At 42.4% G+C, this 24,302-nt stretch overlaps 3 protein-coding genes and 1 non-coding gene across 4 annotated transcripts; 3 read left to right on the top strand and 1 right to left on the bottom strand.

Annotated features, from left to right (window-relative positions):
- Window positions 1-325: 325 nt before the first annotated feature.
- On the top strand, window positions 326-8,640 carry TCP1 (t-complex 1). The gene is made up of 12 exons (XM_033055138.2): window positions 326-499; window positions 1,876-1,961; window positions 2,695-2,823; window positions 3,164-3,261; window positions 3,571-3,681; window positions 4,362-4,543; window positions 5,136-5,262; window positions 5,595-5,770; window positions 6,493-6,616; window positions 7,411-7,603; window positions 7,922-8,085; window positions 8,336-8,640. The coding sequence occupies exons 1-12, from the start codon at window positions 427-429 to the stop codon at window positions 8,550-8,552; spliced, it is 1,680 nt and encodes a 559-aa protein (XP_032911029.1). The 5' UTR covers window positions 326-426; the 3' UTR covers window positions 8,553-8,640.
- LOC116993912 lies at window positions 513-1,869 on the top strand. Its single transcript, XM_033055141.1, has one exon. The coding sequence runs from the start codon at window positions 581-583 to the stop codon at window positions 1,115-1,117; it is 537 nt and encodes a 178-aa protein (XP_032911032.1). The 5' UTR covers window positions 513-580; the 3' UTR covers window positions 1,118-1,869.
- LOC116994846 lies at window positions 1,318-1,453 on the top strand. Its single transcript, XR_004417598.1, has one exon. It is a non-coding gene; the product is annotated as a small nucleolar RNA SNORA29 (small nucleolar RNA).
- A 174-nt stretch (window positions 8,641-8,814) lies between the features above and the next one.
- Window positions 8,815-17,878, bottom strand: ACAT2 (acetyl-CoA acetyltransferase 2). Its single transcript, XM_033055139.1, has 9 exons — window positions 17,761-17,878; window positions 17,526-17,660; window positions 16,212-16,393; window positions 15,384-15,501; window positions 14,421-14,564; window positions 12,560-12,682; window positions 11,747-11,901; window positions 9,616-9,726; window positions 8,815-9,060 (listed from the first exon to the last, which is right to left on the bottom strand). The coding sequence occupies exons 1-9, from the start codon at window positions 17,807-17,809 to the stop codon at window positions 8,893-8,895; spliced, it is 1,185 nt and encodes a 394-aa protein (XP_032911030.1). The 5' UTR covers window positions 17,810-17,878; the 3' UTR covers window positions 8,815-8,892.
- Window positions 17,879-24,302: the final 6,424 nt, after the last annotated feature.

Raw genomic sequence — 24,302 nt, 5'->3', positions numbered from 1 at the left:
CTGAGAAGCGCAGTTACAGCCACGCATGCCGAGGTCCCCACTTTAGGAAGCAGCCCCTTTCCCAGTGCTAGGTAGCAGACGCCACTCCCGCGCCCATTCCTTACCCCGCCACCAGCGGGACCCAACGCGCGTGCGCGCCCCGACCCGCGACACTTTCTAGAAGCTCGTGGAAGCACCCCCCCCAGCCCCGCCCCGTCGCGCGGAGCCTTTGTTCAGCCGGGCCCGCCAATCGGGGCTCGAGGCTGGGCGGCGCCGCGCCCCGGGATTGGGCAGGCTCGGGGAGCGGCCCCGCCCGCTGCAGGGCGTGCCCCGCCCCCTCGCGCAGGGGGGCGCGCTCCCAGCGTGCCTCGCGCCGCTCCGGCCGTCCGCCGCTCCGCGCCCTGCCGTCCCTTCCCTGTGCGTGTGGCGCCGCGCTCGGGCGGGAAGATGTCGGCCATGGAGGGGCCCCTGGCCGTGTTCGGCGAGCGGACCAGCGGTGACACGGTCCGCACGCAAAACGGTAACGGCGGCGCGCCCCGGCGAGCTCCTGGGGAGTGGTGGGGGGAAGGGAGGGGCAGGAAGGAGCGAACATGGCGCGGCCATGGTCGGCCCTGCCATGTGCTCACCCGCCCCGCTCTGCCCGGGAACTGCCGCTCCTCTCGACAGATCCCTTCCGTCCCGGGCCGCTGCTGCCTGCGGGGAGGGCATAAAGGAAGGATGGAGGGAGGCAGGAAGGCGGACGAGAGCATACGCCATCCCGGGCCGCTTCGAGGAGTCTGAGAGGCGATGCGATCCCGCGTCCCCCACCCTCCTCCTTCCCTTGGTAGCCGCAAACACCGGGCCGGGGCGGCTGCTGCTGCTGCTGCACGGAGATGGCTCTGCCCCGTGCCGACCGCTGGGGCCTGAGCCTGCAGGCCAGGCCTGCGGGGAATTCTGCAGGGGAAGGGGCAGCTGGGGAAGATCCCCACGGCCCAGCACCGCCCTCGAGATGCGTGTCTGTAGCTGTGGTTCTCAAACACGTAACCCGTTGCCCAGGATTGTATCCCAGGTCCTGGGGAAAGGCTGCAAATTCCGAGACCGATCTCAGATTCTGAGTAGACAAAAGACAAAGGAAGACGCCAAAAGACTTGCTTCCTGATCAGAGTGAGATACATTCCTGTAGCTCTGGTGATACTCCTGGCAGACCACTTAAAAATCAAGCCTTGCTTTAATTCACGAGTGAGATTCCACATGCTGGTAGCACCCTTGGTACTACGTTATTTCTTTCAGAAAGCTACTATTAATCCTCCTAACAGAAAAAAACCCGTTGTTTTGTTTGAAGGTCTCTGAGTTATAACTATTCCCATTTAACTACCACTTTTTCAATTTCCAGATTAAGTGGCTATGCTTGTGGGATAGAGAAAAACTTGCCACGGTCTGAAGGAAAAGGTTGATCGTATCTTTTTCCTATATGAAGATGGCAGAACAATCTTTACATGACCCAAGGTTTTAAAGTCATTATGTTGTTTTAGAAGTGACTCAGAGGTCACTTTTTGGTGACTTAATTGCAGAAGTAAATGTGTTGTTTCAATCACAGGCCTGATAGAGACCAAAAGATGTTTTACTAATTGATGTGTGGTAACACCACTGTTCTGTGTCAGTCCAGAACTGAGGACTCGGTGAGATAGAAGTCTTGAGGCACAGTTGCTGCTGTCAAAAGCAGCAGTGCTACCAACGAATCCTAGTCTAACACCACTGCTCCTCTCAGTTCTCTCCTCCACCTCACCCAGACAGCAGAGAAAGCATTCTTTAGTTCCTGATTTGTTGGTTCTTGGCACTATTTCTTACAAACCTGAGAACTCATCTTAAAGCTGGGAAGATAAAACTTTTTTTTCCTTACTTCTTTCATTTATTCAGTTACTGCTGCATCTGCTATTGCCAATATTGTGAAGAGCTCTCTTGGTCCAGTTGGTCTGGATAAGATGTTGGTGGATGATATTGGGGTAAGTAATGTTACCTTAAGAAGTGTCAGGAGGACTTGTTTGTGTAAAAGTGCTTCCACTTAATGTGCTTCATAGACCTAATGTGCATGTGCCTGGTTTTTCTGTGATTCTGAGAAAGGCAGGAGAACTGTGGTAAATCTGAATATGGTGTAATGTGTGTTACATCGTTTTAGTTTCATCTATTGTGGTGGCAATTTATGTGGTACAGTTATTTCATTTTTGCAGATGAGTTCTTGTAGCCACTTAAAATACAGGTCAGATTGCAAGAAGTGAGTTTCACCACATAAGTCAAATTTAACAGGTGATGACTTTTATATCCTGGTCTCCACATTAGAAGAAAGAACAAAAAAAATTCAAGTAATTCAAGTTTTTAAGCAATATTTTTTATTTTAAAATATTTCGAGCATTTGGAGAAAGTTTGCCATTTTCTAGGCTGATGTAATGAAGTACTTTGTTGGGGGTAGGTCATTGTATGACTGCTTATCCAGTGTTTGTAAAATGTGGTGAGTTTCTGTAGCACAAAGGCTTTTCTGATGAAAAGAAAGTGCAGGTTCTGCACTGGTAACATTACATTAGAATAGGACTCCTGCCTAAAAAGAAGCAGGAAAGTTTTGGTATAGTTATTTTATGGGCAATTGCAAAGAATAATTTTTTTATATGAAAGTTATGAAATGCAACAGTGAAAGTGTAATAGAAATATATCTCATATGCACATTTGATTTCTGAAAATCAGGACGTGACCATTACTAATGATGGTGCAACCATTCTGAAACTGCTAGAAGTGGAACATCCTGCTGCAAAAGTCCTTTGTGAGCTGGCAGACCTGCAGGACAAAGAAGTCGGTGATGGGACCACCTCAGTGGTATGTAGCAAGTTTTACAGGCAGATATATCAAGAGTTAGTGTTTTGTGATGCTGTGAAAAGGAATCTGCTTAGTTCGGTTTCATTATTGATTTTTTCCTGTCTTGAAGGTTGGTGACAGGGGCTGAATTTAGGTTTTTAATTTTTAATGGCTGCAAGAAGTGAAGCACCAACAAGGATACTGAGTGTTGAAAACTTGCTGAGACTTTAGATAGTTTTTTGGGGATTGGAATTAGGTGGCTCTTGCCTCACATCAGAAGCTGTTTTTAGTCCTGTGTTGCACAAGGGTAGTTATTTTTCTTATGTAGTATGCACATATTTAGTGTTTGTATTTCAAACAGGTAATTATTGCTGCAGAACTTCTCAAAAATGCTGATGAGCTGGTGAAACAGAAAATTCATCCTACCTCCATTATCGGTGGATACAGACTTGCCTGCAAGTAAGAAACTGATAGAGTTGAATTTCTGTATTTTGTGACTGCATTAGTACAGACTTTTTGGTGCCAAGTGGAGTATGGTGGTTTGTTGCAGAGGTGATGGAGTTTTTGTTGATTTGGGTTGCGTTCTCTTTTTTTTTAAATTGTATTTCTGTAATGACATAACGGAATGACAGTCACATTACTGTCCTTGGAGAGCAGTTGATTTTATCCCTTTGTTCTTTGAGGTAACATTCAGAAGAGCTGAAAACAAAAGTTTTTGTCTTTTTGTGGTAGTGGTTCTTTACCAGTGTGTTTTTCTTTATTTTACAGGGAAGCTGTTCGCTACATCAATGAAAATCTTGTTATTAACACAGATGAGTTGGGCAGGGAGTGCCTAATTAATGCTGCTAAAACATCAATGTCCTCGAAAATTATAGGAGTGTATCCTTTAACTTAAGTGAGTAAAGTGAGAGTGGCTGATTAGAGAGCTTCAGTAACTAGGCTAGAATATCCTTGGTAGCAGTTTCTATGAACATGACACAGTATGGAAGCTCTTGTGTTTGTAACAGGCATTTTGCAGGTATTGTGACCTGGCATGGGAAAGCATGTTCAAACTCTTCCTAATATATTTAAATCTAGGTTGGCACATCATGATGCCTTTTAAAAGGGTATTGTTTCCTAAGAATTGCCTTGTTTGTTAGGGAGACTAGATAAAGAGTGGTGTGAATGGAAGAATGTGTTACAGAGGTACCTTGGAAATGAATCTAGAGGGAAGAAAGTTGAATTTTACTCCACGGGCACAGAAAAAAACCTGCATTTTTAGCTTTTTTGCAGACTGAACATAGGATATATATTTTTATTTAGCAACAAAAGGTATGTAAAATGCAGGTTTCATATTAGTCTGTCATAATTTTCTTACCAATGTTGCAGCTTTTAGAATTACTCATTCCTTGAAGAGAATGGTAAGGAGAACTAGCACTTTTGTGCTTTTCTGAAGCTCTTTTTTGAAAACTTAGTTTGGGCACTGTCAGTTATTTCTGTTCATGGTTTGTTGCTTTTTTTTTTTTCTTTAAGCATAATACTAGTTTCCTTCTTCAGTTTTAACCTTAACAGCCTTTCAGTGATGGTGATTTCTTTGCTAACATGGTGGTGGATGCTGCACTGGCAGTGAAATACACAGACCAGAAGGGTCAGGCTCGGTACCCCATCAACTCTGTTAATGTTCTGAAGGCCCATGGCCGCAGTCAGAAAGAGAGCATTCTTGTGAACGGTTACGCTCTGAACTGCGTGGTGGGCTCACAGGGTAAGAACAGGCTGTGTTTCAGAAATTTTTTTGTCAGCTCAGTCCTCTTTGTCTTTCTGCATCACTTCTTATTGGCTGCATTCATTGCAAACATGTGGGTTGTCAGTCCCAGAACAATTAACAAGAACACAAAATACTGCACTTCACCAGTGTTTCTTAGACTAGAGCCTGCCCCAGCTAGCCGTGATCCACAAAGTGTTGGTGACTTGCTGTAGTTTCCCTAGCTCAGTGTCAGCAAAGTAGTACTGTGGTCTGGTGGAACTTGAACACTTCCCTTGTGGGGAGCCAGTGCCAGGTTTGTGGGGAACTGTTCCATTTAGCAGAGCTGTGCTGTAATTAGGTGACTTAGAGGATGTGAGACCGATAAGTCTGATTGTCATGGTCATTCACATTTTGGGGACAGAGTATATAAAAAGGTAATACAGGAAAGTCTTGTTTGGCATTTTTCTGCAGTAGGGCAGAACTGGAGGTGAAGAAGCAAAGAGTAGAAATCCGAAATGTGAAAGTACCATCAGTTGTAATCTCTAATGCTGACTTGATGTTCTGTTAAATTGATACGACAAAATCCTTCTTGCTTATTTTTCCTCATCAGGTATGACCAAGAGAATAGTTAATGCAAAGATTGCATGCCTTGACTTCAGCCTGCAGAAAGCAAAAATGAAGCTTGGTGTTCAGGTTGTTATCTCAGACCCTGAGAAGCTGGACCAGATAAGGCAGAGGTGTGTGGAAGCTTGAATAACTGAGGCAGTGGGGTTTCACAGGCTTGATTTGGTCTCTTCAATCGAGGTGGCTCAATGTAATTTTGGCTGAGTGCAAGAGGTAAAAAATGTTTTGGATGTTTATATTTCCCAACAATACCAAATAGAAATGGAAGAAGCCTTCTCTTTTGGAGGCGGAAGTAGTATTAAGTCAGTTTTCAAGAAATGCAAGTATGTTTGTGCAGTAGTCCATTCTTGCAGAGCTCTGCATTAAGATTTCAGGAAATTGGCTGACAGGATGTGATAGTATATTTTTTAATACCTTTTTATAACTTTGACATTAATCTTTGCAGAGAGTCAGATATTACCAAAGAAAGAATCCAGAAGATTCTGGCCACTGGTGCCAATGTTATCCTCACCACTGGAGGTATTGATGATATGTGTCTGAAATACTTTGTTGATGCTGGAGCTATGGCAGTACGAAGAGTTGTAAAAAAGGACCTTAAGCGGATTGCTAAGGCATCAGGAGGTACGTCTATATAAGAATAATTCGTTTATAAATTTATTCTTCAAACTAGAAGCTGTTGTTAGAGTATTTGCTAACTGATTTTTAAAATACAGCTTCTTAACATTCAAGGTCAGGATGAGTAAAGCTGAGCCACTTTTTTTTAGCTATACTGTTGCTTTTAAGTGACCTTTGTCAAAGTAGTAGTATTGTCAGACTTGATTGCTGGAGATTTACAGTGGAGGAGAAAAAGCTGACTTGCACTGTGAAGTCTGGCCTCTTGTGGAAATAGGAGCCTTAATCTGTGTTTATTTAGAAATCTTTATTATGCATGCATTCATAAGCCTCTGTTTAGACAGTTAAGTACATTGTTTAGATAGTTCGAGACAAATAAAGAACTACTAAATCACAAAATACATATTTAAAAGAAAATCTCGTCCTGTACACAGTTTTATCTGTTCTTAAATTTGGAAGAAAACATTTTCATTGTGGTAAAGCATGGGAACTTGTACTGACTGTGAAAAAAGAAGTGCTGTAAAAGTTAAACAAAAGGAGCAGTCAGTTTATCAGTTATAAGCTGAAATACTGAATTGTTGCCTGAGAACTGGAAGTGTTGTTTAAGAAAAATCTATTTAAACACATCTATTATTTTTGATTTTCTTTCTGTACACCTATTCTGGGAAGTGGGCAAAGGATGATGCGCAAGCATTGAATGTTAACTTCACTTGTTTGTTTGTTTGTTAAAGCAACCATATGCTCAACCCTTGCAAACCTTGAAGGTGAGGAGAGTTTTGAGGCATTAATGCTGGGACAGGCAGAAGAGGTGATTCAAGAGAGAATCTGTGATGATGAGCTGATTTTAATCAAGAAGTAAGGATCCTTTTAAAAACACAATTTTTTATGTGTTCTCTACTAAGTTTGGGATAAAATTCCTTTTATTTACTTCATGCTGTCTAAGTGGTTGGAGTAGTTACACACATGGAAAAGTAGTTACACACAAATCCAGTGCAAATTGGAGGTGAAAGTATCAGTATTTAATCTCTTTTGCTGCAGCTGGATACGTGGGAAATAGGTACCATCTGAGTAAAGAGGTGTGAGCTAAATCTTTCCATTTGTAGTGAAAGACTGCTTGTGCTGCTGTCACTGCTGTCTGGTACCTGAAAAAATACCAATTTATTTAATGAGAACATACTTTGGAAAATAACTTTTCCACTGCTTCAGTACCCCTTCTGGGTGTTCATGTTCCTGTGGTGTCATTTGAATGTGAATGAAGTGTTTTGCCCATGGCACTTGTGTGTCAGCTGTGTGGTTACAGCCTTTTCTATAACATTGGCGGTCATTGGCTCACTTGAGAGCTCTTTTTTACTATCTGAGTACACTTTCTCCTCTTTGATTGCAAAACATCTTGTCATTACACTTTGACAGGTAGCTTTCTTTAAAAGACTAAAAATCAAACTAGGTGCTTGCATGTTAGAAATTAAAATTGTGACTAAGTTACAATGTATGTATCCTGCAAGGGGATGTAACAATCTTAAGACTTTCTTTTAAATGTTGCAATAATGAGGCTCCACTGAACTAGGCTTTAGAAGAAAAAAATTTACCAAGAAGAATTTTAATATAGATTCCATCCAACACAGCTGACTTCTGATTCCTTTTTCTCTTAGTACAAAGGCTCGTACTTCAGCATCAATTATCTTACGAGGAGCCAATGACTTCATGTGTGATGAAATGGAACGATCCATACATGATGCTCTCTGTGTTGTCAAAAGGGTTTTGGAATCCAAGTCTGTTGTTCCAGGTGGTGGTGCTGTAGAGGCAGCACTTTCCATATATCTTGAAAATTATGCAACCAGCATGGTAAGTCTTGCACAAAGAAGCAATGGTGTGTATGCGTTAGACTTGCACAATGAATGTCCAAGCATTTATTTTCATCTACTAGAAGTCATTTCTGTGGTTCATGAGAACCTAGTCATCTTACAGAGAGTCTAAGATGGTTCTTTAAAACTGAGGGTATGAGTTAACTCTTCCTCTGATAATTAAACTCTATTGTTCTTTGACCCAAACACAGGTTTTGCTGGTGAAAACCCCTACCTATTAGTGCTGTTCTTGATTGTGGCTGTATTTTATCCTCTCTTGTTGTAGCTATTGGTTGAAAAACCTTTTTTCTCTTTCTAGGGATCACGTGAACAACTTGCAATAGCAGAATTTGCAAGATCCCTCTTAATAATCCCAAACACATTGGCAGTAAATGCCGCTCAGGATGCCACAGATCTTGTTGCAAAGTTGAGAGCATTCCACAATGAGGCTCAAGTTAACCCAGATCGCAAAAATCTGAAATGGCAAGTATCTGTCTTTTAGAAGGCTAGTAAAAGTGATGTGGGTTGGTGACCTAGGTGGAAAATTGTTCTCCCAGTTTACTGAACCATGATTTGCATAGTAAAAAAAAAAAAAAGAGTAAATTCTCAGTGAATTCCTAATTCCTCTGTTGTGTATATGTATTGCTATAATGAAGTAGTAGCTACACAGCATATTCCCAGCTGTATTTCTACTGTTTCTCCCTCTCCATCTGACAGCATTCCTTCTTTGCAGGATTGGTCTTGACTTGATCAATGGAAAACCTCGTGATAACAAGCAAGCCGGTGTCTTTGAACCAACCATGGTCAAAACAAAGAGCCTCAAGTTTGCAACAGAAGCTGCAATTACTATTCTTCGAATTGATGACCTTATTAAACTGCACCCTGAAACTAAAGAAGAGAGAGGAGGATGCTATGAGGATGCAGTTCAGTCTGGAGCACTCGAAGAATAACTTAGGCTTTATTTATGTTTGTTTCACTTACACTTCCCACTCTTATAACTAAAATGTTAATAAAACAAGTGGTTGAATGTTGCTGCTATTTTCTTGTGAACAAACTTAATTTTTGAAAGTAAGTTTGGTCCTTGCAGTGAGAATTTAGGCTCTGGTGTGCATTAACAATTAGTGTCCCTGCAGTAACCACCTTTGTCAAATCAGTGCCTGAGTGGCACTAAGTAATGTTATAAGCTTACTTTTAGGCAAAACAAACAAAATGTGAGCTCCATTATTAGAAGTTTATTAGTAAAATGTTTCAAAGCTAGTTCACACTAGCTGTTCATTCATTCCCTCACATTTATCTCTCGATGCACATGGCTATTCCCATTCCTCCTCCTATACAGAGAGCAGCAACACCACGTTTTCCACCAGTTCGTTCCAGTGCATATAGAAGAGTTACAAGGATGCGACAACCCGAGGCACCCAGAGGGTGGCCAAGAGCAATAGCTCCACCTTGTATATTGATCTAAAAAAAAAGCCAAAACAGACAATCAAGAACATTTAACTGGCTTAGCTGACTTTCAACATAAATTACTTCACTGGGATCTAGCCCTTGATTATTTGTGAGCTTGAAATCCCAAACATCACTGCATACAGGAAAGTGCAACAGCTGTTAATAACCAGTATTTCTTCTGCAAGGGTGCTATCTTCACTCTGAAGATAATAGGTGAATTTAGGAAGGGGAGAATAACACCTGTGATTTTTGCCATCACTGAAAGAATACTGTGGCAAATATACTTGCAGCAGCAATTTCAAATTCTGAATTAAGTATGCTTGAGCAGTTGCCTAGATTTGCATAAAAATCCATTGCAACAACGTTGGAACTTGTTCAGCTGGGAAACTCTGCTAGCAAAGCCAGCGGACAGAGCAGTGTGAGGATGAGGACATGCGTGCTGGGGCTCCCTATTTGCTTACACCAAAGGGACTGAAAAAGCTGTGCTCATCCTTACAATCCACATGCACAGAATGGAACAAATTTGAATTACAGGAGGCAAACTAATGTCAGCCTACAAGTCATTACCTTTTCTGGATTTACTTTCAGCTCTTTTGCTATTGCAACAGATAGTGATGCAAAGGCTTCATTAACTTCAAACAGGTCGACTTGCTCCAGAGTCCAGCCAGCTTTGTCAATCTGAGAAAACAATACAAATAGGACCTTATTATCTTTTAGGTCTTCCTTAGCACCAGAGAAAGCTTTTCGTAAGATGTAAATTGGGCGATTTTGAAGCTACCACTTCAAAAAAGTTGAAGGAAGAAAATTTTTTATAGCCAGTGTTGATGACAGAATTCTTGAAGACAACAGATTTCAGTGTCAGACAAGTCAGTACAATGAGCTGTAATAATGATGGGTGCTCATAAAAGTCTTGACTAATTTTACACGTGTAGCAGTGGTGGTGCAATTGTGACAATCAAACTACCTGGTGCCCTTCCTAGAAAAAGCACTGGATTTAAAGGCAGGCTTTAACAGATTAAAAGCAGTTTTTTAAGGACTGACTCCATTAGGGAGTCTCTACTTGACAGAGACCTTTGCACAGGAAATAGTGAGATATCAACCATTAGTGATCAGTGCCGCATCTGATTTGTCCAGTCTCCTGCCTTTAAATTGAAAGCTGCCACTTTAAGATTTTACAGGTGACTATTTTGGAAGATGTTTTGGCTCATGTTTTCACTTGAGAAACTTGTGATGCAATTGCCTACTCTTGTACAGGCTTAGGCATGTTTCACATATGTGTATTTTTATTTCCACTTGCTTTGTTTCTAACACCAATACTTTCTCAGCAGAATCAGCAATGTTATTTCACAACCTAGACTAGCTAGACGGGTGCACCTCCAAGGCTGTAGTCAAGGAGGAGAGCCTTTTTTTACTAGATAAAATAGACAGAATGGAGTATCCCATTCTTCTGGGAAAAGCTTAAGATACACTATGATTGTAACACTTAATGTAGAACATAGAGAATTCTCTCACTGTAAAGTGCTAACCATAATACATGGAAAGTGTGAACATTTGATAACGTACATTACAAAGTTTAATCACAGAATATTCTGAGTTGGAAGGGACCCATGAGGATCATCGAGTCCAGCTCTTAAGTAAATGGCCCATAAAGGGATCAAAGCCATCACCTTGGTGTTATTAGGACCATGCTCTATGAAGTACTATGCCCTTTTTCACAGTATGTATACAGTTATAGGTACAGCTTGTCTGTCCCACAGTTTAAACTAAGCTGTATTGTATATGCAGTTACTGCACTCTTCATTTAAAAGAACAGTTTGAGATCTGACAAGAAAAAAACTTTAGCATTATTTACAGTTCTGATTTTCTTGTCAAAAGCCACAGAGCTTGGGTGAGTTCAAGTCAGACCTCCACATCACCAGGACATTTCAGAGGTGAATAAAATAAGGCCTTTATACAGTATTAAAAAAATAAGCAACATTAAAGCGAATCTGTTCATGCTAAATTTCATAGCTAAGCTTTAACAAATGATCAGCTGGGGCTGCCTTGGGTTATGTCAGTAGTGTGGTAGCAGGGCTGTTGACTGGGGCATTGAGAATCTTGTCCTGTGAACTAACTGAGCAGATCAGTGGGTGCAGTAATGCTCTGAGCACCTTAGATGTGGTTTGGGAATTCACCTTCCTGTTTAATTACACCTGAAAGGAATCCAGTTTGTAAGCTCCAAGCTTTTTGCAGGCCAAACTGAAACACAAAGAGCACCATTCCCATTTGCTAATGCAGATGGCAGTCAGTGGCTCTTCTCTCAATGTTGTACTATTGCAAATACAATCAAGCAATGATGTGAAAATTAACATGGCCAGACACAGCATCAGAAACGTATCACTGAATTAGGTTAGTTACACACATCCCTGAAATTTGATCTTTAGCCTCCATGGTTATCTAGGTACCCTTCCACAAACCTGACTAATTTATGCTCTAAAGTGCATTTATACACATATGCATTTGGGTTTTCTTTTTCCAATCCTAGTAGCACTAGGATTCCTAATCTTATATACTACACTATTTTGAGTCCTTTTTTCACATAGTTTACTTTTTTCCTACTAAGTTGTCTTAGAACAGGGCAAAACCAAGACATGGTCAAAAAAAGCAATTAAAAACAGGAGTTTTAACATAATAGACACACAGAGAAGTGATTACTTACAGCTTTCCTTATTGCTGAAATGGGCCCTACTCCCATAATAGATGGATCTATACCTGTCTGAGCCCAAGATACAATCCGAGCCAAAGGCATAAGACCTCTCCTAGCAGCTTCCGATTTCCTCATTAGAAGAACAGCTGCAGCTCCATCATTTAAACCTGTGGAGTAACAAACAACTTGTGTTAATTTGTTGGATTCTATGGCTTTTACTGTATCACTTTCTCCTGCTTGCATAATCACAAATCATTTACTGGTATAGGTCAGTACTGTTCTTATCAGCCAAGTCCGTTCTCTACCCCAAACACTTGAAACTATATTGTAAATGTGACACATTTGAGATTCTATTTGGAAAGCAGCAGGTGGAAGAATCAAAGTACAATCTGAAAAAGAAGTACATTGAATTTGTTAGGCTTTGGAAGGAACAGCATAAGGACACAGGAAGATGTTTAAAAGCTGCTTGTGGCAGTCTCACAGGAGTAACATTCTCAAACATGAATCATTAAGTTTTCCATTGTCCACACCCGCAGTGTCAGAACCCCTTAGACAGTTTTAAAAGGACATATTCTTTTCAGCCCATCAAATATTGCTCTTATTGTCCAAACTCTTGCATTGTTTCACAGAAAACAAGGAAACAAAAGACGACTGTAAAGAAATCCTCCACCCATCTAAAATAGAGTTCTTACCTACGTTTTCAAACACATTACCATTTCCTGCAAAGCAGCAAAAACACAGCAGCCACACCCCTCACAGAGACCCTGCCTTCAGCCACAAGCAGCTACTGTTCTTTTCCATTTCATTTAAGCCAGATGGACTAACCTGAAGCATTAGCTGCTGTTACTGTCCCAGTTCCATCTGTCAGGAAGCAGGGCTTTAACTTTGCCACAGTTTCCAAGTTGCTCCCGTGCCGAGGGTGTTCATCTACTTTAACTTCTATAGGACCTGCAAAATACAGCATTATGCTCACAGGAGAGTTTCATCACACAAACACATCTTAAACAGAGAGACAGCAAAAACAACATGCTGAGTGGGACTATACACCATATTCTTTTCAATCAACAAGGCATTCGTATGCTGGAGACAGCTGCCAACTCAAGGCAGTCTAATGGCTGTAACCCTCCAGCTCCTTCTAGCAGGGCAGACAGCTCAGGTTTTCTAAGACAAACACTGGCAGCTAAAATACTGTCTCGCTGTGCATAAGTCAGTATTGTTCTTTCTGTTCCGAACCCAATAGATTCTCTTTCAGCAGGATGCTGTATTTCAAATTATACTTTTAGTAATCTTACAAACAGTAGTCAAGTGTCATTAAATATCATCATCTAAACTGGTATCATGAAATAGTTTGCAGCCAGTCTAATGCCAGGACTTTTTCTACAGGGTCTGTTCAACAGAATTGTTGAAGAACTGATTCTTGATTTCTTTTTGGAAAATTCGGTTTTTGCATCTACCTCACAATAAGCTGGGAAATTCCCCTGCTCTAGAAACAGACCCTTGCCTCAAGCATTGTAATAGGTCTGTTTATATCCCTCATGGAGATATAAACATACAGTAATTTCATGACCATAAGGCGCACCGGACTATAAGGCGTACCACCCGGGAGTCAGCAAATTTTGCAACTTTGTAGATCATATAAGGCGCACTGGACTATAAGGCGCACCCTTTTTTTTGCAGCAAGGATCCGCCCCCAGCTCTCCCCGCGTGGTTGCTGGCCGAGGCCTCGCCTCAACCCGGCAGCCATGGGCCCCCGGGCCCACCTGTACCCGGCGGGGCTGGGCTATGCCCGCCACCGCTCCATGCAGCGTCACTGGGGCCAGGCCAGGCTATGTCCGCTGCTGCTTCATGCAGCGTCCCCGGGGGCTCACTGCTCCGGGAGTTCCCTGGCGCTCTGGGTGTCACGCACCCCCCTGGCGCTCCGGGAACCCCACGCTGCACGGGTGCTCTGGGAGTCCCCTGGCGCTCCGGGTGCCCCGATACCGGTGGGCCCGCCCCAGCCCGGGCTGTGCTGCCGCGCTTTCCCCCCCCGCACGGCCGCTGCCCCAATGTCGCCGGGCTCACCCCAGCCCGGCGCTGGCCTGATGCCGCCGCTGGGCGGGCTCTGCTTGGCTGGGGACTGTTGTGGGCTCGCACTTCCAGAGTGGCAAATATCGCAACTTTGTACATCATATAAGGTGCACCGGACTATAAGGCGCACTTCCGGGTTCAGGTGAAAATTTTAGTCAAAAGGGTGTGCCTTATAGTCATGAAATTACTGTACCCATTATATGTAACCTGACTACATAATCCTAATTATTGTCACTATGTATTTTACTAGATGGGCAAGGTTTGCCAGATCAATATGACTGTTTTAAGTCTGGGGCAGCAGGAGTCTTAAGAAAATGAAAAATACTGATCTTGGTACCATATCCAAGCCTATGTTAAGTCAATGTTTTGTCTAGGTTGTTATTCTATCTCAAATAAAACACACTAGTAGTATTTGCAGAAAGATACACTGAGATATTCCACATTTGCATTGCTTCTCTCGTATATAAAATATAACCACTGAAAGGTGAAAAAGAGAGCAACAGGCTACATGCTTACAAAAAGGTTGCGTAAGTGGGAAACCATCCACTGATTGCAGGAGACATTGCAGAAAACAGATTTTTTTCCTTAAAATCAGCTCCCATTACCCATTCACACCTACCTTTTTTAGAAGGTACAAGAACAGGAACAATTTCTTTTGTAAAATAGCCAGCTTTCTGTGCTGCCTCTGCCCTGTTCTGTGACTGTACAGCAAGTTGGTCTTGTTCCCCTCTGCTGACTTGCCACTTACTGGCCACGTTTTCAGCTGAAACAGGAACAAAATGCAAACTGCCATCAGGAAACGCCAAAATTTTAAGTTGCAAAATTGTAAGCAGAAATGTAATCATTAATGTTTGCTATAGCACACAGCTGAGTTTGTTGAACCGTTTTCATTCTGATTTCCTTATTTTGTTTACTCACGATTTTCTACTGAATTTTCACTTGAGGGTGAAAATTTCTGTGTGGAATCTCCTCTCAGATGATATTATTGAAAAAAATGCAAATGCAAATAAGCTTTTGTAGTTTATTGCTTCTCTGAATTACTATGCTCAGATCTCTCTACAGCCCCTTTAGGAAAGGGAACAGTTCTGAAGTCACTTTGCTCATAAGCAAGATCTGGAAAAGTAGTTGGCTGACCATCCCATCCAGGGTGCAATAACCTGAAGTTGCAGAACCATGCATATCCACAAGACACATCATATAACTTCTCCTCACTATAAATCTGTGCTGCTGAATGCTCCAGGGATTATTTTATTTATATTTTATTTATTTTATTTTATTATTTTATTTATATTTATTTTATTTATATTTATTTCTATTTATATTTTTTCTGAAATTAAATTTCTCAGTTGTAGAAGAGATGCAGAGAGATTAGCTGAGACAGAAGAAAAGCCCAGAACAGAAGCATTACAAACAAAATGCCTTCATGCCTTTCAATATTACGTATTTCTTTCTTTCTTTCTTTTTCATTACTACAACATAAGGACAGCTTGAAACATGTTACTTGTAACTTTAGATTTCTGAAATTTCCTGTCAGTGAATTCTTTCAGTTGATCATTTTATTTTATGGACTGTCATCACTTACCTGTTATGCCCATATGATACTGATAAAAAGCATCTGTAAGGCCATCAAGGATTATAGTGTCCTGCAAGGAAGCCTCTCCCATTTTCACTCCAGTTCGCATGTGAATCACATGAGGAGCCTGCAAAAGCAAATTTTGAAAGGAGTGAGATGTTTACATCTCCAGTACACAATTCAGACAGACCATTGCAGAGACAAATACCTGCCTGGTGGCTGGAGGTACCCATCCCAAACCCTGGCAGTGTCTCCAGTTGCCCACTCTGCCTTTCCCTCCAGAGCCTGCCAGCTGGTGTGCCATTTAGCCTGTGCATTCCCCTGGTCGCAGATCACCACACTGCAAGTGTTGTTTCCACTCCACATAGACCAGATCTACCATTCCTGGGGCCACATGGCTGTGGCTCTCCCATCCTGCTAACCTGCTCCAGGTAGTTCCCAATTGCACTCTGCTGTCAGAGAATGTCAACATCTCTCTCAGCATAGGCAGCTGAGCCAGCTGAGCCCTGGCAGAAGAGGCCATCCATTCCTTGGGTATCATATCACCAGCTCAGACCCATTCCTCAGTACAGCCTTGGGATGATCACCTCAAAATAAAACTGCTTTGCTTTCTTTCCAAGCTCTAATTGCTTGGCGAACAATAACATTTTCAGTTATTCCTTCTCTGGGCTTCTTGCAATACAAAAATCCTGTCTATTGTGACCTGTCACAGGCAATTCACAAGCAGAGCGACCTTTTCAATCTGCCTCCAGGTGCCAGCCTGGAAACACAGGGTTTCAACATCGGGCTCTTTGCTCCCCGTACGTCAGCACAACGTGAGCTAATCCTCTGCTTTACCTTGCTCATGCTTTCCATGCCCCCTGCAACCACGATGCTGGAGTCTCCGGTCAGTATGGACTGAGCAGCCAGACACACGGCCTTCAAGCCCGACCCGCAGATCATCTGGCAGCTCCAGGCGGGCACAGAGTACGGGATTCCTGCAGCCACGCTGGCCTGCCGCACAGGGTTCTGGCCAGCACCTGTGGGAACAGGCAGCATCTTGCTTTTGTCTGCTCTTAAAAACACAAATGTCCACCTTGTCACTGCTCACAACACCCCAATTCCACAAAAATGTAGAGCTTGCTCCTACTTTTAGCTAGGGGGTAGAGAAGTGCCCAGCAGTAGTCTATAAACAGAAACCTCTCTTATTTATATAGATCAATAAATACCTAGTACTGATAGTTTTATATCTACAACTCTGCTTTCAATGCAGGATCAGAGGAAATATTACCTCAGATCAGCCCTAGCTTGTTGCAAGTGTAAGATGAGAAAACATTTAAATTGCTACTTCCTGAAGAGTTTCTTTTTGACATCTTCTGTACATCACCACATCACTTTCCTGAAAGTTCATATGGAAACCAAAAGCACAACTATGCACAGATGGAGCTGAAGCTTCCAGTCTTTTTTGCAATCCTGATGGAGATAATGGGAACACAATATTCAAAGAAAGCAGTCTTCATCTGCATCTCCTGAGGCCAAAGCTCTTTGTACACAAAGGACAAGGACAGCCCATCATTCAGCATGCTAAAAATATAGAGGAACCTGAATCATCTTTAAGACAAAAATATATATTTCCCTCCTCCACATTTGAAATACAAACCTGCATACGATTCTACAGATAAAACATTAACCTGGCAGGAGCAAGTTCAAAACAAACAATTCCCTGCCAGCTGCATTTTCATTAAATCAAAATACTTGTCTCCAAACAAGTGGCATCACAGATCTTGCAGGTCGGTCCTGCAAATAAACACAAATGCAGGCCAGGCTCTTAAAATCTCAGAGTTATCATTACTTAGTACGTTAAATTTAGGAGCTGAGATGACCAAGGTGAGAAGGATACTGTAACAAAGAAAGGAAAATGACGTTCACACACACACTGTAGGCTACTCCAGGGATTTAAAGAAAACCCGAATTATCCCCAACATCCTTCCCAAAAACCTATCCTTTCGGTCACCCAGAGCCGCCCACGTATGGAGAAGCAGCCACGATGGCTCTCAGGTCCTTTGTTAAGGAACCGTGTTCCCAGTGGCAAGGGATGACGCCCTGGAAGGTGAAGCCCGAGCCGTTGCAATGGGATAACCCCGAAGCTGTGGTCCGGCCGCCAGCCCGTACCTGCGGTGAGGACCTGCCCCAGGATCACCTCCGACACCTCCTCGGGGGCCAGCCCGGCCCGGCGCAGCACCTCCCGGATGGCGGCGGCGCCCAGCTCGTGCGCGGGCAGCGACGACAGCCCGCCGTTGAAGGAGCCTGGCAGGGGGACACAGAGGCAGCGCGCTCAGCACCCGCACACCCGCCCGGCCCCGGCGGGAGCATCCCCTCCCCCGGCGCGCCCGCCGCCGCCCCTCACCCACGGCGGTCCTGGCGGCCGACACGAAGACCACGGGGTCCGCGCTCATGGCGGCAGCGGCGCTGGGAGCGGAGCCGAGCGGAGCCGAGCGGCGGGAGCAGAGCGGAGCGGCAGCCGCGGCCGGAGCCAAAGCGGAGTCGGCGCCGGGCCCGCCCCTCGCCCGCGGCCGGGCGGGGCGGGAGGATGGAGCCCGAGCAAGGGATTCGTCGCCGGGCACCTGAGGACAGCGCGGAGGCCGGGCGGGCGGTGGCGTGGCCGGGCCGCCCCTGGGGCGATCGATCGGGCGAGGGTGGCCTTGGTCGGCTCCTTCCCAGCCGGGGCGGAGAGAGGAGGGGCTGCGGGCGGAGAGAGGCTCCTTCCCAGCCCCTTCCCAGCCCCTTCCCGGCCCCTTCCCGGCCAGGCCGGGGCTGCCGGGCTCGGGCACTTCCGTGTCCCCGCTCGCACACCGGTGCCTACGCAGCGCCGGCTGCCAGCTCCGTCAGGATTATTTATTTACAAAACAAAGCGTGCGGGTCAAGTGCTCTGTTGTCACACTTTTAAGGACACTTTGTCTGTTTTATGACGGCGTTTCTTAGGATCTGCGTGAGACAAAGAATAATCATTTGAATAAAACTACACAAAACTGCCTATCGCTGGTTTGGTCTTCTCAGCAACTGAGATTACCAACACCCAACTCGGCCTTTTAATTAATTTATTTATTTTTAATGTTAGCATAAGACTGACATATATGATACATTATATATATACACATACATATATATAATATACATATTTACATATATATGCACACATATCCATCTATCTATCTATCTATCTATCTATCTATCTATCTATCTATCTATCTATCTATCTTAGTACAGGCAGTGTTCCGCTGCTGGCCCAAAAACTGTTCCTGTCTGACCTGACGAAAGAGGCAAGCTGGGGGCTATTCCCAGGCTGCATCCATGGGAAGCGATGCTGCAAGGAGAAAGGCGAGGTAGCCTGAAGGACGCGGCGCTGACCGCAGGAGCTCCAGGCAGCCAGGGATTTGGAAGGAGAGGAGGCAGCTGCAGCAGTGGCCACAACCTATAGCAGGGCGGGCAGGCAGGAATGTTTCTCTGCGGGGATGTGTAGGTGGGAAGCCTCGAGATGCAAGGTGGGAAGCATCAACATCAAGATATGTGGAGGAAGAAAGGACAGAATAAAGGGAGGAACCAAGACAGTAAGTCAAAGTCACTAACAACAGTTTTAAAAAAAATTACGTGGGCTGAAATAACTGGTCTATTGCATAGCCTTGATCGTCAGTCCTTAACGCCTTCCTTCCTCATTCATGGATACCTGGCCTAAGAAACATGCCAGCCAAAGCACTGCATTGAATTTGCATCTGAAGGCCAAGAAGATGGTTAAAAATGTGCTGTTGCTCCTACTTTACCTACAAAGTCAGGAGACTTTTTTCCAGGTAGTAAAATTCTACAGGTTTTCACAGAGAGAACAGAAGTACAAATTAAGTCCTAAAATGTGATGATAAACACCGACAAACATAAATGTGGTTATGAATGCACCAGTGCATCTATGGTCACATCCTGCATGTTGGTTAATCTGAATTTGGCAGTATTAAATCTGCATCCACAAAATGCATCTGAACCTTCTGTGTGGGCACAATGAGCAACAGGAGCACTACAACACCTGAGTTGGATTCTTCTGACTCCTATCAGCCTCTATTCTTGCTTTACAATGTAAAAAGCTACAGCATTACTAGATAGGAAAAAATCCTACTCAGCTGTGAAGAGCAAGATTGGCCTAGATTTCACCAATAACTCTGTTTAAACATGCTACAGGACTCCAACACTCAAAATACATTCTTCCTTTTTGATATGTTGGTCTTTGTGAAGGACAAGGCCAAAGCAGAAAACCATGTGTCATAACACATCTACAGTTACTTTGGGGTTTCCAGCTTTCAGCAAGAGAAGAAACCCCTCAGATATCTTCAGGAAAGGAAACCTCTGGAAAATCCCTCAGGCAGTCAAATGCTTAGGCAGACTGATGTACCAGTCTCCTAAGGAGATGCATTAAACGATGCATTAATTGGCAACTTGCATGCACCACTGCTTTTCTTTAATGATGCTGTGAACTCAGAGCAGCTGATAACACTGACAAAAATGTAAGATTAAATCTGGAGGGGAAAGACATGTTTTGTGTCTTTTCAAAAGGCTATCAGAAAGCAAGTAGTAGAACTAACATACAAGTGAAACTCAGGAATATAGGATTTTAAGCAATACAATGATTTAGAAAAACATTATACAGTTCCTGAGCAACACTGTATGTATGACTGAATGTAGTCCCTGCACATTTTCAAAATTCAGTACAGAGTAACACAGACATATGAGGGCAGACCAAGTAACCTTGTAAACTGTACCATATACCAAATATGTCATTCTTACTCTAACATTTGACTGATTACAACTTAAGGCCATTGATGGAAATATAAAGTCAATAATGTGAGATGAGCTCAGATTAAATGTCAGTAGGTATTCAAAGTCCACAATTGACACTACACCTGAAGTAAGCCTTATGAACAGTATTCTCTTGAATTTAAAACTTTACAAATATCACCACAAATACTGAATTGAAGAAAGCGAGGCTTCAGCCCCTTCCCTCTCTCAGTTCACTATCAGACAGAAAAAGTTCAAATACAAAGCAGCCTTAGGGATTTCAGGCCAGTGAGCTGACCTGCTGCACATTTGCTCTCAGCCCCAACCACCAGAACAGTGCTGCAGCTCAACATCAGTGACAAAAAAAGCTGTGAGGTTGGGGCACCCAAAAACAACAGAGATGAGATTTATCTTGGTATGTCTATCAGGTTTGCAGTATTCTATTTCACTCTGCTTGGATGGTGTCCAGGATTGAGATCCAAATGGACAAAAGGGGCATGTAACGTATAATGTAGCAATCGCACAAAGGCAAATAATTATGAAACAGGCATGGTACAGATCAAAGTTAAATTATTTAAATGCAGAAAAAACTACTGAATGGGAACAGGCAGCTGTGCTTTTAAATTCAATGTAGTTAATGAACAGCATTACATTCTCAATAGCAAACTACTGCCCTATGCTGGTACATTTTGCCATTTCTTGGAAATTTAAACTCTGGGAAATGAAGTCATCAATTCAGATCTTATTTGCTACAAGTTGCACAAACTTTATTTACTACTTTGCTATGAACACAATCAAATGGACATGTGCCTTCCATGAAATACTCAAGGCACAAAGATTTTTGCATGTTCATTGCTAATGAAAATGGCTCAGTTTTATTAAAAATAGACGAAAAGTTAGAGGATTTCAGTGGTTTACTCTCCTGCTAAATAGCTTTTTTGTAAATGTGACTGTTTAAAAAATCAGTATTGTTACCAAAATGTGAAGCCCTCACTTTTTTCCCCCCCTAAATCTGACCCTTGATCAATGAATATTTGCAAAAACAGGTTTGTTGGGAATGTGCTTTTAATAAAAGCTAAGCTGCACCTCTTAAAGGGGAAAAAAACCCCAAATAAAATCCAATTAATTTTAATTAATAAATCTTAATGAGATAATTCTAATTTTTTAATAGATTTCACATCTTTCCTGTGTCAGCAAACTCTCTAGTCTATGAAGTCTTATATACAAATATTGGTACTAATATCTGCTTAGGGCACTCAAGCTTCCTGGACACCTTTAGTACCTTAAGGCCTTTTTTGATGCGTAGAAAGACAATTCATTCCTTTTCCAGGTTTTCTTAGCAGTTGACTGGCATTCAGTTGTATATGCGTAGGTTGAGCACATAGGAATGTTTTAAAAACAGACACACTGTTTTCCCAATGAGGTAAAGAGCTACATTCTCTAAAATTTCTCAATCTCCCACCTGACTGAGAGGGTCCTTGGACATCAAGGCAATAAAATGTCCTTGGCTGTGTCGAGAGCAATCTGTGTTTTTCTTGAATCCATCTTTGTAAAAGAATGTTCATAATCTAATTGGTGTTTAATTAAAAAATGTTGTCTTCCCCTCAGACAGGAAAATGTTTGCACTAATAAAACCATATTGGCCTTTATATGGTTAAAAAAAATTATAGTAAACACATCCTTAGCCACTATGTGCACACTTGTACTCCAAATGCAAGCTTGCAGTATTTATCAAGCATCCACAAAAATTAATTTAGCTTGAGTCATCATTTGGTTACAATTGTATCAGGATGGATTATCAGTCAGGGGATGTCTTTAGGACAGGCTCTGGAGTTCACTCACTAGACATACATACATATACATACACACACACACACATATATAATTTACTGTTAATTTAGAAGTAATTATTGTAACAGCTTTCTGAAGAAGTTTATTTACTTCTTGCTATAAAGATGTAAGAAAAATAGGTGATAATTCCACTAAGAACCAAAAAAGCATGTTAGCAGGGGATATAAAGACAGCGTTAAGCCTGCAACCTAGCATTCAGGAAGCTTCTCTAAAAGACAGAGTTCTCTGATGTCAAATTTGGGCTTTCTGCAGCCCAGATCTTTACCTAGTATTTACCTGAAGGACCACTCTCTATCACTTTCCTCTCAGTGCAATACATAGATTTTATCTTTCTCCCACACCTGTAGGCTACAGCAGCCTCTTCTGGTGCGCCTGAGAGCTCATTCTCTGCTGCAGATGTACCATGAGTTTGCCTTGTTCCATCTCCTGTCCTTACCAGTCAAGGACAGCCTTGAAGAGCTGATTGGCCTTTCTTTAGTTCCTGGTACTTCAAGGTCCTTTAAAACACCAAGACTATGCACAGTACTCCAAACTCTCTTTTTTTTTTTTTTTCCCTAAACTTTTGAAAAAGGCTTTATGTCATCAGGAAGTGTTTTCCCTCACAGCCTGCCTTCCCTGGGGATTAATAGCATCCCTTGGAGCTGGGAAACATCGTGGTATTTGTGTTAGTCCAGAGGGCTTCCATGTGAACCCAAGGGGTGGAATAGAAACCCAGAACTGAGCTGGTAAAACCAAGGAGGAGCCCTCCAGTTAATGGATAATTAAGTTAATGAGTAACATACCATCATTCAAGTAACTAAATCCTGGTGAGCTGTGCTGCCCACACATTCATAATCTGGTTCCTATTCCATTCTATCATTACAGGTGAATCAGTATATGAATTTGGCTTTTGTGTTGGTGCTTGGACAGATCGCATGATGTGCCCTCTGATCCAAAAACCAATGCTGCTGCTGGGGGTTATTACCAATTACTTGAAAAGTTAATTTACTCCAGTTACCACACTGTAAACACAACCCACGACGGGTGTCGACATGTTTGTTCCAGCAGCACTAAGAAGTTCCAGGTTAGTTCTTACTGTGTAATGTGATGTGCAAACAGAACAAAAGAGTATTTCAGTTAAATGTCCTCTTCCCAAAGGTATCAAAGGACTGGATACCAAATTGTTGCCCTTATTTTCCTAAACAAAAATTATACATGTAGCTGATAACACATTTACTAACTTCAAAGTACAAAAGAAAGGCAGCCCAGAATATTAAGCTCTGCAGGCTGATTCCACTTATCTCTACATGTCCTTGGCTGCCTGCCTCTTGCTCAGCTAGCATATTTTCCCACAAATGTAATCTACACTTGTAAAGATAAATTTTAAATAACTATCTGCTGACAAGAATGCAGGAATACTTTCTATATGCTCATGAACACAAACAATTGTGGAAGGTTTACCATCCCACACCTTAGAGTGTATATCTCAGCTAGACCTTTATCTCTACTGCTAAGAAGACACAAAAGGAGGTTTAGTTTCTGAACATAACAAAATGAAGCCAAACTCTAGACAAAGTACTGGGAGATCTTGAGTTTAAATCAATACTGATACACAGAAAATGTTAGGTATGTTATACACAGTCCTGAGTGTACATCTGCATCTATTTTATGTAGAAAAAAAATCCAGTTTCTTCTCCTGCTTTGTTTATATGCAGCTTTGGTATGCACACAAGGAAATTAAGTCAATTTGCTACATTAATGTTCTTATTAAGGCCTACTCTAATATTTTAGTGCATCTCTCATGCTGCCATATCCTGGGATGACTTAAACTGTAAATTGGTGTCTTGAATGCTTAAAACGAGTATCTGCAAAAAAAGCAGGAGCAGGTAACTACAACAATCACAGCGTATCTCTTTTCACTTTTAAATAAGGAAAGATTTCAAAAGCATTTATTCAGGTCCTTTTTCTTTGTTGTCACTTTACCACCCTACCTCGGGTATCTACGTCAAGACACTTGTAGTGTGGGTTTTAAACATTCTAGGTTCTCAGTGAAAAATCTGTGTATTCATATATACACATTAATATATTATAAAGTGTATTTAAAAAAACGTTCCCAATGCAACCATATGCTCTTAACAGCTTACCAAACACCAAACCGTTTTAACCCTTTACTTTATGTATATCTCCTATTATCTTTCTATTAAACTTCTTAAAATTTTACCGAAACAATAAAACGCATTTTTCACACACATACGTGTGGATGTGGGACCACGTGCATTGGGTTCTATTCCACAGTGATTA

This window comes from Catharus ustulatus, chromosome 3, assembly GCF_009819885.2.
Source record: "Catharus ustulatus isolate bCatUst1 chromosome 3, bCatUst1.pri.v2, whole genome shotgun sequence".
Classification (NCBI taxonomy): domain Eukaryota; kingdom Metazoa; phylum Chordata; class Aves; order Passeriformes; family Turdidae; genus Catharus; species Catharus ustulatus.
The sequence above is the reverse complement of the archived record's forward strand: the minus strand, read 5'-3'. Positions and strand labels throughout refer to the sequence as shown.